Raw genomic sequence first — 15676 nt, 5'->3', positions numbered from 1 at the left:
TAAAAGTATAAAATATTCTAGTAAATAGTCAAATACATGTATATTAAGCAATTCATTATTAAATGATGAAGAAATCAGAGAAGAAATTAAGAAACAAAAAATTTCTTTGAGCTAAATAAAACTACAAAAATACAACAAAACATTTTGAGACACATTGAAAGCAGTACTAAGAGAGAATTTAAAGCTCTATGTACCTACATTAAAATTAAGAAAAAGCACAAATAAATGGCTTAATTATTAAACTTAAAATTTTGAAAAGTATAAGGAAAATTCACAACCATTTGATGGCAATAAATAATAAAAAAAACAAGTACAGAAATCAATGAAATAGAAACAAAGCAAACAAATAAAAGAAATCAATGTATCTAAAAGTTTGTTCTTTAAGAAGACTGACAGATGAACAGATCTCTGACCCAACTCAACAAAAGAAAAAAAAAAAGGTGACCCAATTTATCAGTATCAAAAGTGAACAGGAAAACATGACAACAGATACCAAAGAATTCAAAGTATTATGAGGGAATATTTTAAACACTTATACTGCATTAAGTTGGAAAACATAAAAGAAACACATTAATTTCTAGATTTGACCAAACCATCAAAATTAACAAAGAAGTCAACAACATAAACAAACATATAACAAAAAAGGAATTTGCAATAGTAATGAAATGCCTCTAAGCTTTTAAAAAACTTCAGAACAGATGTACTGATAGCAGAATTCCATTGCACATTCAAAGAATATCTATCGCTAGTTTTTCTTAAACAACTAAAGAAAATACAATGAAAAGGAGCATTCCTAAACTCCTTTTTTGAAACCACTATTTTTCTGATATCCAAATCAGGCAAAGATACAACAATAAAAAATAAAACTACAAGACAATATCCCTGATAATATAGGCTTAAAATTACATTTTTTATTTATTAGATTTTTTGAAAAATACCAATCCAAATTCCCAATCCCCCTCTCCTCCCATCCCCTCCATATACCCTTTCACCCTACTCCCTCTAATCCTTTGCATTGTGGAAAGTCCAAGCCCACGCCCCCTACTACATCTAGACCGAGCAAGGTATACATCCAAAGACAATAGGATCCCCAAAAGCCAGTACATGCAGTAGAAATAAATCCCAGTGACACTGCCAGTAGACTTGACACTATGACCACACTGGCTGTATGTCTGGATGCAGGTATGGTTCAAAACACACAAGTCAATTAATGCAATACACGAATGAACTTCAAGACAAAACTCACATGATAGACACAGAAAAGGCTTTTTAACAAAATCAAACATGACCTCATGATAAAAGTCCTAGAGAATGTAGGGCTAGAAGGAACATACCTCAACACAATAAAAATTATACACGAGAAACCCACAGTCAATATCATCATAGATGGAAAAAAGCTTCAATAATTCCCTTCAGTGTCAGGAATGAGAGAGTGATTTCCACTAGCCCCATTCCTTTCCACATTGATCTTGAAGCAATAAATCAAAAGAAGGAAACTTAAGGGATACAAAGAGGGAAAGAAGTCAAACTATCCATATTTGCAAATGATGGGATAGTATACATTAGAGATCTCAAAATTGTACCAGAACGCTTCTAGATATGACCAACACATTCACCAATATGACACTGTACAAAATCAACTTGTAAAACTCAATAGATTTGTATATCCCACCACCAAACAGAGAAGCAGATCATGGGTACATACCCACTTACCATAACCTCAAAGAAAAGAAAATATCTGTGAATAAACCTAACCAAGTAAGTGAAGGAACTCTATGCAGGAAACTAAACCACTGAAAAGGAGATAGAGAAAAATCACTAGAAAATGGAGTGACATCCCATGCTCATGGATTCGTAGAATTAACATTGTAATAGTGACTAGTATACCAAAGGATATTCAGAGATTCAGTGCAATCCTAATTAATATCTCCATCCTATTCTACACAGAAAAGAAAATTCACTATCTTCAAATTTATATAGAATCAGAAAATAACTGGGTAGTTAAAATAAGCATGAGCAAAAAGAACAATGTGGTGGGTATACAGTTTCTGATATTAAGATATATTATAGAACTATAGTATTATAAGTAATATGGTTATGTCATAAAAAGATATGCAGACTAATGAAATAGAATTACAGACTCACATGAGCACATATAACTTCAGCCACTTAATACTAAACAAAGATGACAAAAACATTTGATGGAGAGAGAAAAAAGACATCTTCAATGATTGGTGCTTATAAAACAGGATAAGCACATACAGAAAAATGGAAATAATGGGGTATCTACCACCTAGCACAAAAACCAGCTCCAAATAGATCAAAGACATAAATGTGAAACAAAAAACATTGAAATTGTCAGAAGAAAATATAGGCAAATATCTTACATGATGTGGGGAAAGGACATTCTCCTCGGCTTCCAATTATCCAAAAATTAAGGTCAATAATTGAAAAGTGGGAGTTTATGAATCCAAAAATCTGCACAGTTAAGAAAGAACTAACAGGATGAAAAGATAGCCCACATAATGGGAAAGAATCTTAGTCAGATATACATCTGGCAGGATTAATATACAGAATATAGAAAGAACTAAAAATATAAAAAGTAAAAAAAATGAAAGACATATTAAAAAATGGACCTCCGACCTGAATAAATAATTCTCAAAAGAAACAACAACATGACTAAAAATGTCTACAAAAACATTAGTCTTCCATATATATTAGATAAATGTAAACTAAAACAACTTGGAATTTTTTTTTACCCGAGTCAGAAAGGCAAATATCCATGAAAAAACAACTGAGAGCAAATGCTGGAGGGGATTCATGGAAAGGCAAGACTCATTCACCGGGGATGGGCTTGCAAACTGGTGCATTCAGCATTAAAATCAGTTTGGATGGTTATCAATTAAAAATTAATATCCTATGTAACCTAGCCATACCACACCTCAGCCTATGCCCAAAGGACTGACCATCCTACTCCACAGATATTTGTTCTATCATATTTACTGTTTTGTTAACAATAGGGAGGTAAAAGCAATCTAAATGTTCAACAATTGATCAATGGATAATGTACAGGTAATACAGATATCCTATGTGATACTCTTCAGTTGTAAAGAAAAATGAAATTGGGAACATTACAAGTAAACAGGTGCAAGAAGACAGAATCATATTGAGGGATATAACTTAGATCTGGAAGGCTAACATTATATGCTCTTATTAGAGGTTCCTATGTCCAAATCTTCTGTATGAGTTGATAGTGTATAGTAACTACAGAAACCAGGAAAGTGAAATGGGTCCAATCCCAAGGGGGTTGAGGGAACACTAGTAAGGAAATTAGCAGGGTAGAATTATCTGATCTAGAAAATGGGGAAAGTGGTGACTCTTGAAGGAGGGATAGAGATATAAGTACAGAAAAAGTAGGGGAGAGTAAAGAGGAGTAAAGAAAGTAAAGAGTATCAGTATTCAAGTAATCCAACAGAGGAAATGGGATAAGGTAAGCTCTTTAGAGAAGGGGGGAACAAATTCAAGAGAAGTGGGTAAAGTAAATGTAAGGATTTCTGAAAATGACAGAAGGAACCATATGATGGACTATTTACCTAGAAAAATAACTTCTATAATGAAATATATATATTTCTCCCATGGGCAAATGGTGCTTCCTCCAAGACCCAAAGACCACCTAACAAAACTTCAAGGCCATTCGTGATAATCCCTATTTTGAGTTCATAGTCAGGGATATCCAAGGGACTCCAAATACATACACCTATTCTGTTGCCTTTGATTATCATTCAAAAGTGGTGAGTCCCTATACTGATGACACCAGTCATTGAGACATAGGGCCCAGAAACCACTAAGCTGGAACTGATCAGAATGCCCCTTCCAGAGATATGGCTTTCTTGGTACAAAAAGTGCTATGTAAGCTGCCAAAGGAGGAAGGCAACAGAGTCCTTCCCAGTTATGATATCTATGAACTACATCAACCATCAGCAGACAATAATCCTCCAGGTGCAGTAATGGCACACACCTTAGCAGTACCCAACAGCTCTCTAACAGGACTGATGATACATTCCACAATAGGGATACTGTGCCTGGTATTGGAAATCTCGATAACTTATAAAGGGTGTGTGAATTTGTTGGAGGAGAATCTAGAACCTCTATTTTATGAAATCATCATAATCCCTAACAACAATCTATAAACAATTGTCCTTATACCCACAGATAACTGTAGCCATTACCCCTCATCAAGGAAATTTCTCTTTGCAACAGATAAAGGTCAATGAAGAATACCATAACTAATAAAAAGGCAGAATTGTGGATCCCAGTCCCAGTGGATACATCTTTAAAACACTCCTGTACCTTAATCTCAGGGAACATTGCAAAAGAGAAGGCAGAATGATTGTGAAAACCACAGGATTGAGGAATTTGCCGAAATATTGTGTCTCTTACTGGTATCAGAAGTTGTATACATAAAGTCTCAACAATATGATCATTGAAATGTGAGCTGAACAATGATGACACCAATGAATGTACAGAAGTGGACAGGGAGCAACCCATGAGGTCTGAACCCTGCACAGAGAGGTACATGCAACTGAGGAGAGCTGCAACGAGAGAGGTGGCCTTATCTAGGAAAGAACACACCAATTGGTTGTCCAACATCAAATGGTCACATCAGAAGCCATTCATACACATAAAATTATATGCACCAAATAGGTTGTGTTTAGGAGAATCTGTGTATCACATATATTTATACACATGCAATAACAAATAGTAAAAAAAAATATAGCTGTGGATTTTAAGGAGAGGGGAAAAGGTACATAGGAGAGTTTTCAAGGAGGGAAGGTAAGGAAGAAATATTGTAGTTTAATAATAAACCCAAAACTAATAATTAAAAATAAAATAGCATCTGAACTAGAAAGATCAGGGTAGTCATCAAGCTGCAACTTTTGTTTTCTATTACCCCAGGTGCTGTATGCCCTGGCTCTAGAAAAAGAAGTCCATTTCCCCCCACATCTGATAATACTATGAAATATTAACATGGCTAATTTCTTAAATGTATTTCTATTAAGAAAAGAGGCTGTAATTATCTTGGGCTACTGGCATATCTCATGGTGCTTCTTTTTCCTACAGAAGAAAAATGTGAATGATACATAAGTTGGCCACATATTAGTAACTTACTTATTATCTTAGGACATAAAACAACCAATAAAGACAAAACAATTAGAAGGAATGGCAACTAATCACACAAACTGTGGAAACAACGGTGAACATGATAACAAGAAGCTGGAAGTACATGTGTCATGGTTACATTTAATCCCTGTGCTTTCTTAGCAAGGAAGGAGATTCATGTTTTAAATGTATGGAGATTAACCTAAAAACACTGAGAGAATCCCAGTGCCGATGAAGGCAAAAAGTGAAGTCTATTATATAGACGTTATGGGGAGATCAAGTCAGTTTGTGTTATAAGGAAAAGTTTTAAGAGTGGTGGGGAATCTTTTTAAAAGTTCAGATCTCTCCATAGAGTTCAATCTCTGTGTTTCTAGTCCTGGAATTTCAAAATATTTGAGTTTTTTTTAAGGCAGTGTGACTCCTCCCCTGATAAAACTTCAATTTAAAAATGCCTTAAAATTGACATTCACTTAGAGCAGAGAAAATACGATCTTTGAAGTAGCCGTGATCTTCAACCCAATCTAAGAGTTCATTATTTCCATGTCTTAGCAAATATTGCCACGTTTAACTGTTTACTCTCTGGACACCAGGTGGCGCAGCACCATAACACTATAGCATTTTCTGTGTGAATTTAAATTTAGACTCATCGTTTCTGTTTTCAACATGCTAAGCATCGAGACATTTTGTCTAGATGGCATGAAGGATGGGCTCTTCTCCAGGCTTTGTGATTACTATACTCCTCGTACTCGGTAAGTAAAGTGATTTAAACTTTTCACACTTTTATATCAAAAAATTCTTGAGCCCTGAATTCATCCAAGAGCTTTGTTTTCAAGGTGACATACATATCTGCTTTATTTTTGTTTTTTCCTCCAGGAAGAACCCATGGGGAATCAGTGACACAGACGGTAGGTCAAGTGACCCTTTCAGAAGAGGATTTTCTTACTATACACTGCAACTATTCAGCCTCTGGGTACCCAGCCCTGTTCTGGTACGTGCAGTATCCCGGAGAAGGTCCACAGCTCCTCCTCAGAGCCTCGAAGGCCAATGAAAAGGGAAGCAGCAGAGGATTTGAAGCTACATATGATAAAGGATCCAGTTCCTTCCACTTGCAGAAAGCCTCAGTCCAAGAGTCAGACTCGGCTATGTACTACTGTGCTCTGAGTGACACAGTGACAGAAACCACAGGGGGAGCTGAACACAAACTGAGCACCAGAAGCCTGACTGCTGAGCTCCTGCTTCTGGGTAGAACAAGAAGTAGAGTCTTCCATTCTCAGCTCTTGACTGAGACTAAAGCAAATTCTGAAGCAAAAGCTGTGTGACTAAGTAAGTTGACTGCTTGTTGTATGAGATGAAATCTGTCCTCCACTTTTTCTTCCACAGCTCTCTGGTAGAGCTAGCTGCATTATGTAATTGCAGGGAACAGGGTGCTCTGGGAAAAGGGGCATCCATATAATGTCTTCTGAAAGTATGGAGGAAGAGGTGACAGAAGAGCCTAGGGTCCCCAGTCCTAAGATTCCTATAGAGAAGGAATGGAAACAGGGAAGGAGGACAGAGTCATGGCTGTTGCAGAAGCACAGAGGAGAAAAGAACTTCAATTACATGGAGAAAGGAACCTTTTGTTGTTAGTAATATCAGGCTAACTCTAAAATTCAAATTTTGAGGGCCAAGGGTGGAACTTTTGAGAACTCCAATTGGCTACATAACAGCTAACTGTCTAAAGAGCCCTGAAAGTAGTTTCAGTGCTTGTGAGAGGGCAAACAAAAAACTTAATGCCCTGTCACATAAAATACATGCAGCATAAAACAGACACTGTCTACACTCTCCCAAAGAGTTTAAATCATTGTCTGCTCCTTCTAGAATACAACACAAAGTTCCACGGGATAGGTATAGTTTCAGGACTGCTCATTCGGTCTTGGTAACCAGTTAGGAGGTTCAACTTGTGGAGGACTGGTCCCAATCTCAGCATTTCCTGGTTTACTATAGTTGTTTCTCTACAGGTATTGCCTTATGAGATTTTCCATCTCCATGTTAGCAAGTCTATTGGTATACTTCTTCAGGTCTTGTTTATATACAAAGAACAAGCTAGGTCCCCAGCCCCAATTGTGGCTTAATCACTTAAGGCTCAGGGAACAGCAAGGAAGAGAGAGTGGGAAGAGTGAAGGAGACAGAGAATAAGGAAAGTTGCTGTGAAATTGTGTCTCCTAGAAGTGAGAGAAAACCTCACTTGGAAGATTTTATTTTAAAAATGTATGGCTGAAGGTTACTGTAATGACTAGTGGACCAGTAAAACCATCTTTCCATTACTCTTTCTGCTGTGACTGTAAGGTTCTTCCCACACTCACTAGTCATCTGGGTGTGCACCACCAATTTCACAAAGATTCTTACCATTAAAGTACATCGTAGACTTGTTTATGTGTGCCAATCTAAGTAATTAATGTCCATAAATAAATACATTTTCTAAGGTTCATGAAAAGACCAAACAGACCACTTTTGTAAATTCTAACTCTTTCAGTAGTAATTCAAAGTTCCTGATGTGTCTTCCTGCTCAAGCCACTGGACCTTTTCTGCCAGGGCCCCAGCCCTTTGGGTTGGACTCAGTATAAGAGAACCAGACTCCACACAAGTCTACTACCTTCCCCCACAGAAACCTTATCTGCAAAGTCTCAGTTCCCATGGTCTCACTCAATAAGATTAGCCCAGCTCCAGTGTGACTCTGCTCCTTCTGAAGCTTTCCAGTCCATTGCCTTTAAGCCTCAACTCATAACTCAGGATTAGTGGATTAAAATCTCATATCAAAGATACAATGAATGACCTAACTCTACATGGAAGTTCTCCTAAGAAAAACAGATTAATAACAAAACCCAAGACAGTATATCCCCTCTCCAAAAAATCCAACATGTTCTAGTGGTTCCAAGTGAGGCAAGTTAATTAAAACTGTAAAACTTAGACCAAAAAATAACTATGAATATGGCAAAAGAATTCATGAATCCCCAAAAAACTCATCAAAAAGCTAATAATGAACAGAAATTAAATCCTGATTTATTCAAGAAAACATAAATACATACTTAACGAAGTAATGTGGACTATTCATAATATAAAAACTTAATTCAAAAAGGAACTAGAAATGATGAATAAATACTAGGGTTGTTTGATAATGGTTCAAGTAACTATATCATTCTATATTATCTAAAAGTATATATATATATATATATTATAATATCTACATATGCACATTTGTTATATATACATATATTTTAAGATACATTTATCTTATAAGAATATATATTATCTTAATAAGATATATAGCAATAAGAATATCTATCTTAATATGAAAATATATAAATCTCAATAAAAGAACATAATGTACATTCCTTTATATATAAACATATCCTTATCTTGAAGAAAGTTAAGCTACTTGGACTAACAATGCTTCCTACAAAAACCATACTCTATCTAAAACAACAGTACCATGCATGAAGAACCTCCTTTACAATCAGAGTAGTTAGGCTAAGTGACTCCAAAAACATTATAGATTATTGATGTAGCCCTTGATTGCTTCTCAGGTTTGAGGCCCTATTGCTAAAGACATAGTATCTAGGATTCTCAAAAAGCTAAGAATCTACCTGTTGCTTGTTTGCCCCAGCTGCACAGAACCAAAATAATCACACAGAAACTGTACTCATTAAATCACTGCTTGGCCCATTAGCTCTAGCTTCTTATTGGCTAACTATTACATATTAATTTAACCCACTTCTATTAATCTATGTATCACCACGAGGTTGTGGTCTACCAGCAAAGTTTCAGCATGTTTATCTCTGGCGGTGGATCATGGAATCTCTCTGACTAAATCTGCCCTTCTTTTCCCCAGCCTTCAGTTCCATCTTTCCTGCCTACCTAAGTTCTTCCCTATAAACAGGCCAAGGCAGTTTCTTTATTCATTAATGGTAATCACAACATGAAGGCAGAAGGACCTCCTGCACCATTTCCCCTTTTCTGTTTAAAGAAAAAGGAAGGCTTTAACACACTATTTCCTGCTGTTCGGGGGCACTGTTAATCAGGTCTTTCATGGTGTATCATGTGTGCTAGGTTCATCTCAGTCAGCAGTTGGGTGAAGTATTTTCCTTGTGGGGGTATTCGCAGTGACCTTTCATAGGGGTCTTGTTCCATGTAACCATATTGATCTGGGAGCAATCTACAGGTTCTCATCTTCTGTGAAAACAAAAGAGGCACCTCTTTTCCAAAGCAACATATCCTTAGACTCAGATTTTGGAATCAGGATACCTTTATGTTAGTTTAACTTAGCAGTCCATAAAATGAAATGTTTCTCTGTACTTAGCTCTTTCACAGTTAAGAAATTTAAAGAAAACACAATACTCCAGATTCTCTGTGTATAGTCCATCTTTATGTGGCTTTTCTTTACTCCTTTTAATCTGTGACTGTCTTACTTTGTCTCTTTAAAGTTTTTTTTTCTAAATGATTTACTTCTTTTTCAACTCTCTATACTGATTTTCTTCTCTCTCCCAAGTCTATGTACATTTATCCAACACTGTGACCCAATTAGAGTTCTTTTATGTCTGAATCTGCTCTTATTGTGTTACCTGTAATTCTTTTTTTTACTTTGATTTTTTTATTGAACTATTGTTCAGTAGCACAAATTGATCTCAAAAGATTGAAAATGAAACAGCACAAAGGATGGATATTAAGGGGAATGGATCTGAGAAGAGTTGGAAGAGAAGGGTGAATATAATTAATGCATGCTTTACAAAGTTCTCAAAGAATTAATGAAAATATTTTTAAGTGAAGGAACTCAACTCCTCAGTGGTACTCTGACTGTTGTTTGCATTCTGAGGGTTCTTCCCTAGTTTGGGCTGAGTGGCAGGGTGGTAAGCATCTTGGTTTCAGCTGCTCTGGATGCTGGCTTCACCTCTCTCCACTTTTAAAATTGTGGAAGTACCATTACTGCCAGGTCTGGGAGGAGCCACACTCACCACTTTAACTCTGAGAATGAGTGTGCAGTACATAAATCCTTTTTATCTGAGTAATAGCTAAATGTGTCATGCAGCTTACTGTGTGGCCTGGAAATATCTCTGTATATGGTGGCAGGAATGTGCCATGGTTGTGCACACTTAGTAGACCTGATCCTACCACCTGCCCAGGTGGGGAGATCTGAGCCATAGGCATGATCTCCATTACTTTTCTCCTCACCCTGAGTGGGCAGACACAAACAACTGAGCCCACAAATGCCATTGAAATTCTCCATAGCCAGAGTTTGTGCTGGCAGCATGGCCCAGGAAGCCATGTTTTAAAAGTCTGCGACTTTTTTTCTGTTATAGTTGAATCAGGAAACCTCTCCGAATGTAGCTAAGGCAAGCCACCAGAAGAAAAAAAAACTGTGGCTAAACTTTGTTTTTGTGTCTAGAAATCCTTTTCAAGTCCCCTCAGGTTTTACATGGATTTAGTCCATGACGTTGGAGGGCCAATCTGTTGCAAGGAGTCACTTGTTCATCTTGGCTGCCCAGAACCAAAATAATCACACAGAAACTGTATTCATTAAATCACTGTTTGGCCCATTAGCTCTAGCTTCTTTTTGGCTAACTCTTACATATAAATTTAACCCATTTCTATTAATTTGTGTATTCCCATGAGGCCGTGACCTACCAGCAAAGTTTCAGCACATCTATCTCCAGAGGCAGATTATGGCATTTCCCTGACTCTACCCTTCTTTTCCCTAGAATTCAGTTATGTCTTCCCTACCTAAGTTCTGCCCTATCAACAGGCCAAGGCAGTTTCTGTATTCATTAATGGTAATCACAGGACACAGAGAGAAGGACCTCTGACATCATCTACCATATTACACAGTTCTAAAACTCAGGAGTATTTCCCAAAGGACTCTCTATATATTATATTACAGAGATACTTGCTCATCCAGTTCACTGATATTCTAATCATAATACCTAGGAAATGAAAATAGTCTAGATGTCTATCAACTGATGAGTGGATAATGAAAATATAGTAGAATACATAATGCAATTATATTTAGCTCTGAGGAGTAATAAAATTGGTGCTAGAAAGATGGTTGGCAGTTAAGAACACTTTTTCATCTTGCAGATGACTTATGGTTTTGTTTTCAGAATACACATGACAGCTAAAACATATCTGTAACTCCACCTCTAGAGGATTTGAGGCCCTCCTATGGCCTCCAAGGCACTGCTCATAAGTGAACCAGAAACATACTTGAGGGGAAAACATCTGTACACATTCAATAAATAAGTAATCTCTAAAAAGAAAAATTAAATCATGAAATTTGAGGGAAAAAATGTATCAAACGAGAAATAATTACTCCGAGTGATTTAACCCAGACCAAGAAATGCTAACTCAGCAGGCATTTCAACTCATGTATCAATCCCAGTGCTGAAATTTACATTTGTGGGTTTGTCTTGCTGTATGTATAGCAAGAAAACAAGAAAGTGCCCTTTAGACAATAGGGAAAGATTAAGGGTTGGGTATAGCATAACACAGGTTCTATGGAAAAGAAAAGGAAAGAAGGGGAGGTGTGCAAGTGGGGAAAGTAATAGTTGGGAAGGGCATGGGAGAGTGTGGGATGAGTATGTTTAAAAATTATATAAAATAGAGTATTTTATGAGCTTCATATATGTGTTTTATACTTATAATCTATTGAACTATAAAATTTATCAAATAAAAATTTCAGTGCCATGTGTGGGCTACATACTTTAAATTTGTTGGTCAGGGGAATTCTAGAGATCCCCCAAACAATATATCTTATTGTTATTTCTTTTGGTCAACTGCCAGAACCTCTTAGCAAGACTAAGTTCTACAACACACTTAGGTCACAGGACTTGAAGAAATCAGATTGGCACTGACCTTGAAGCTTCCTCCATTTTGCTTAGCTTTCAGAGACCCTGAAGAATTTTTGAAAGCTGCAGGTTACAAAGGTTGTGAACCATGAAATTTATAATAATCACCAACCTGGCAAATTGATCCCATTGGTTCAATAGCTACATTAATACTATGGAGGTAGCTAACATCTATCTCATAGGATTTAAGACCCTCTCCACAGTTGTAATCTCATACCTGGTATTGTAAACCTGCTTTAAAGTGGTTTTGAAGGGCATATACCCCAAGGAGAATCTAACTTCTTTTATTTTGCTAAGTAGACATAGAATCCAACCAATTTCTAAATTCTTATCTGTATACCCATAGATTATTGCAGCTCTTATCCTTGATCACAGATATTTTTTGTTGTATGGGGCAAGAGTTAACATAGAGATTCATAATATGCCCAAGGGAAAAGAATAAATGACTGCGGTGTGCTCAATCCCAAATATTGACATAGAAGAATGGAAACTTGAAAAAGCCATAAACCTGAGAAGATTGCTATGAAATAGTGTATTATGAACGATAGGGTTCTTGTACTGATGAACTTAGCAGCTGTGTTTCCCTACACAGGGTCAAACCAATCCGCATTCCAGGATGGGTGGAAAAGCTGTGACTGGGTCTCATTGATAGTTGGGAGTTACAATCCATGAATAACTTCAGGGGAAGACAGAATCAGTTGTCTCCAGGAATGTATGTCATAATAGGTTTTCTCTGCTTCAGTGGATAGTTCTATGCTCATGTGTATAATGGAACCTGTAATTGAATCCAGAAATTTATAAAGAATAGAATAAAGGGAAGAGGATGTAAATGTAGAAAAACATCATAAAGATGGATCTGGAGAATTTGAAGGACTTAGTAGAGTTTGGATATGATTTCAATGTATTATATGAGTGTATGAAAGAGTATATAAAATATTTTTTAATTTTATATAGAAGAAAATGAACAATAAAATTTACATAATTTAATAAATGCAAAAAGTTCATTCATGAATAAGAAAAAGTCATCAAATTTGTCCATATTTTATAAAATGTTATTTCAAAAGTAATTGATCAGAACATTCCAAGATATATAAGACTCAGGGTTCACATCACTAATGGATCGTCCCTACAAGAACAGCTGTAGTCCTCTGGGCTGAAATGTAATGACACTGTGGTAGTTATTCATTGCCAACTAAACAGATTCTAAAGCCACTTGGGAATACATGCCTCATAAGGCTGTGCTTCAGGCCAGCATGCTACTTTTAGTCTTTATCTTTCATTGTCAAATGTTTTCCAAGGCTGTGGTGGTGGCCATCATATGCTATTGTCATGCATCCTCTGGTTTTCAAATGTACTGAAAAGTATCTGTTACACTTTTGTCAGATATACTGTGTGATTGAAGACAGAGATTTTATAATTGTTATTTCCCTGTTATTTCCTACGTAGATGTTAGGAGGCAAGGGAAGAGTCTGAGCAGACAATACTTAGTGAGAACTGATTTGATGACTTTGTGCAGAAAGGGATGTGACCTAATGCTGGCTATCAACTGCTAACATGAGCAAAGCTGTGGAGCATGTTGTAGGTCAAAGAAAGAATGCACGTTATCTCCACTTAGTTCCCTGAATATCTGGTTAAACATTGATAGAAGGGTCTCTGATACCTTGCCTCTTAGGTTACAATGGAAACATAAAGAAAACTGCAGAGAGGGATCTATAAACTCATAATTTTCAGAGAACAGTGCTTTTCTATAGAAGGAAAGGAACAATAAAATTTAGATAATTTAATAAGTGCACATAGTGTTATTTAAGAACTGAGTGCTGTGCTGAGACCAACTACATTTCTAAAGCACCAACTTAAGAAAGCTCTTTTTAATATAGGTATAAGAGACAGTTAGAGCAACATAGGCAGACTAGAAAGTGAAAATCAGCTCCCTGAGATGGGGATTGTTGTTCTCACAGACATCACAAAGAAAATGACAGGAGGACATGAGAAGAGTTGTAGTACACACACACACACACATACACACATGTATTATAATATATATATGATTGTATAAATAGTAATATATGTTAAAATTTGACATATTAACGATCATATAGTGTGCTAACTAATTCTAGAAAAAAGGTTTCATCTACATTCTTATACATGATTTCGGGTTTGAGTCTATAACAGTTTTCTACAGTGAGCCATGAGTATATCTAATAGCAATCTTTGAAGTCTCCATAAGCAAGGTGGGACTCCACAATAATGACTCCACCAGGAATATGATAACACCACTAAGCCAAAAAATGCCACCTAAGGATCAGCTTTGGACTACAAACTACTCAGAATAATTTTGAGTTGGCTAGCTGAGATGATATAGCCTAACAGACTACTTTAGCCAGGACTTGAGACAAGACTTGAATTTTCCCATTAGACATTGACTGGAAGAAAAAGATACAGCTACTTTTTTCTAGACTTGACAAATAACCAAAGTTTTCAGGATCTCTGAAGGATACCATTGCCCCCAGGAATTTACAACAGGAAGTAAATTTTAGAATATGATATGCACATTCCCAAGAAGTAGGGTGGGTGGTTTTTGGTAGTTAAATGGATTATGGATGTTTGTCTTTGTTTAAAGTATTGGCTACAAGTTGTTATGAATAATGGTCTGGAAAAAAGCTAAGCAAGGAGATCAGATTCGAGGTTTTTGTTTTGAAAATAAAAATGGAGAAATAGATATGATAAGGTAAAAGGGTAGATTATTGAATCTATTTTTAAAAAGCAACTACTAGTTTTAAATGTTTTACATTGGATTGAATTTTTGTATATTATATACAAATTTTGTATATTGAGATGAATTTTGTCAGAACACTATACATACATTTCTACTCTTGTTCAAGGTATTGTACCTATATAACTCATCTAACAATGTAATGCAATTTCTAGTCCTTAAAAAATATTATTACTAACTGTTTAGGATAATAAGAAAATGCATGGTAATAGTTAATCACTTATTATAATCAAACTTGTAGTCATATCAAGTATGCTTTGAAGGTAAAACAAAGATACATTTGGATAAACAAATACTTCAAAGATCTACAGGATATAGCATTTAAGGTGTTTTAATAACCTTTGTTCCCTTTTATGACAATGAGATATGTCTGTTCCTAGCAATACCAATCTACTTCACAGAAGTAATGGACATCAAAGAAACTCTACATGGAGTTCATTTTCTTTCTTTCTTTTTTATTTCTTTTTGGATTTTCAAGACAGGGTTTCTTCATAGCTTTTTGGTTCCTGTCCTGGAACTAGCTCTTGTAAACCAGGCTGGCCTCGAACTCACAGAGATCCACCTGCCTCTGCCTCCAGATTAAAGGCATGCACCACCACCACCCGGCAGGAGTTCATTTTCTTTGTGGTCAAAGTAAGACACTGAGCAAGAAAATGTCCCTGTCTCAACTACTGACAGTATGTTGTCCTTATTAGACAAGCAGAACACAAAAGAAAGTAGCTGCCAAACATTGTCAACACAAGGAGGGACAGACTTCACAGTATCCTGCTTTACAGAAAAGTCTGTCAGATATGCTAGGCCTGTAGGCTGAAGATGTATACCCTAAAATTGCAAGGGAACTTTGGGTGACTGTTCAGGAAGATAGCTG

At 36.3% G+C, this 15676-nt stretch overlaps 1 gene segment (V, D, J or C); it reads left to right on the top strand.

Annotated features, from left to right (window-relative positions):
• The first annotated feature begins 5863 nt into the window (after positions 1–5863).
• LOC130884700 (T cell receptor alpha variable 9-2-like) lies at positions 5864–6479 on the top strand. The segment is given in 2 exon segments: positions 5864–5909; positions 6034–6479. Coding segments are annotated over 2 exon segments (492 nt in total).
• The last annotated feature ends 9197 nt before the right edge of the window (positions 6480–15676 follow it).

This window comes from Chionomys nivalis, chromosome 12, assembly GCF_950005125.1.
Source record: "Chionomys nivalis chromosome 12, mChiNiv1.1, whole genome shotgun sequence".
Lineage (NCBI taxonomy): Eukaryota > Metazoa > Chordata > Mammalia > Rodentia > Cricetidae > Chionomys > Chionomys nivalis.
Note: the sequence above shows the minus strand (reverse complement) of the source record. Positions and strands in the feature narration are given on the sequence as shown.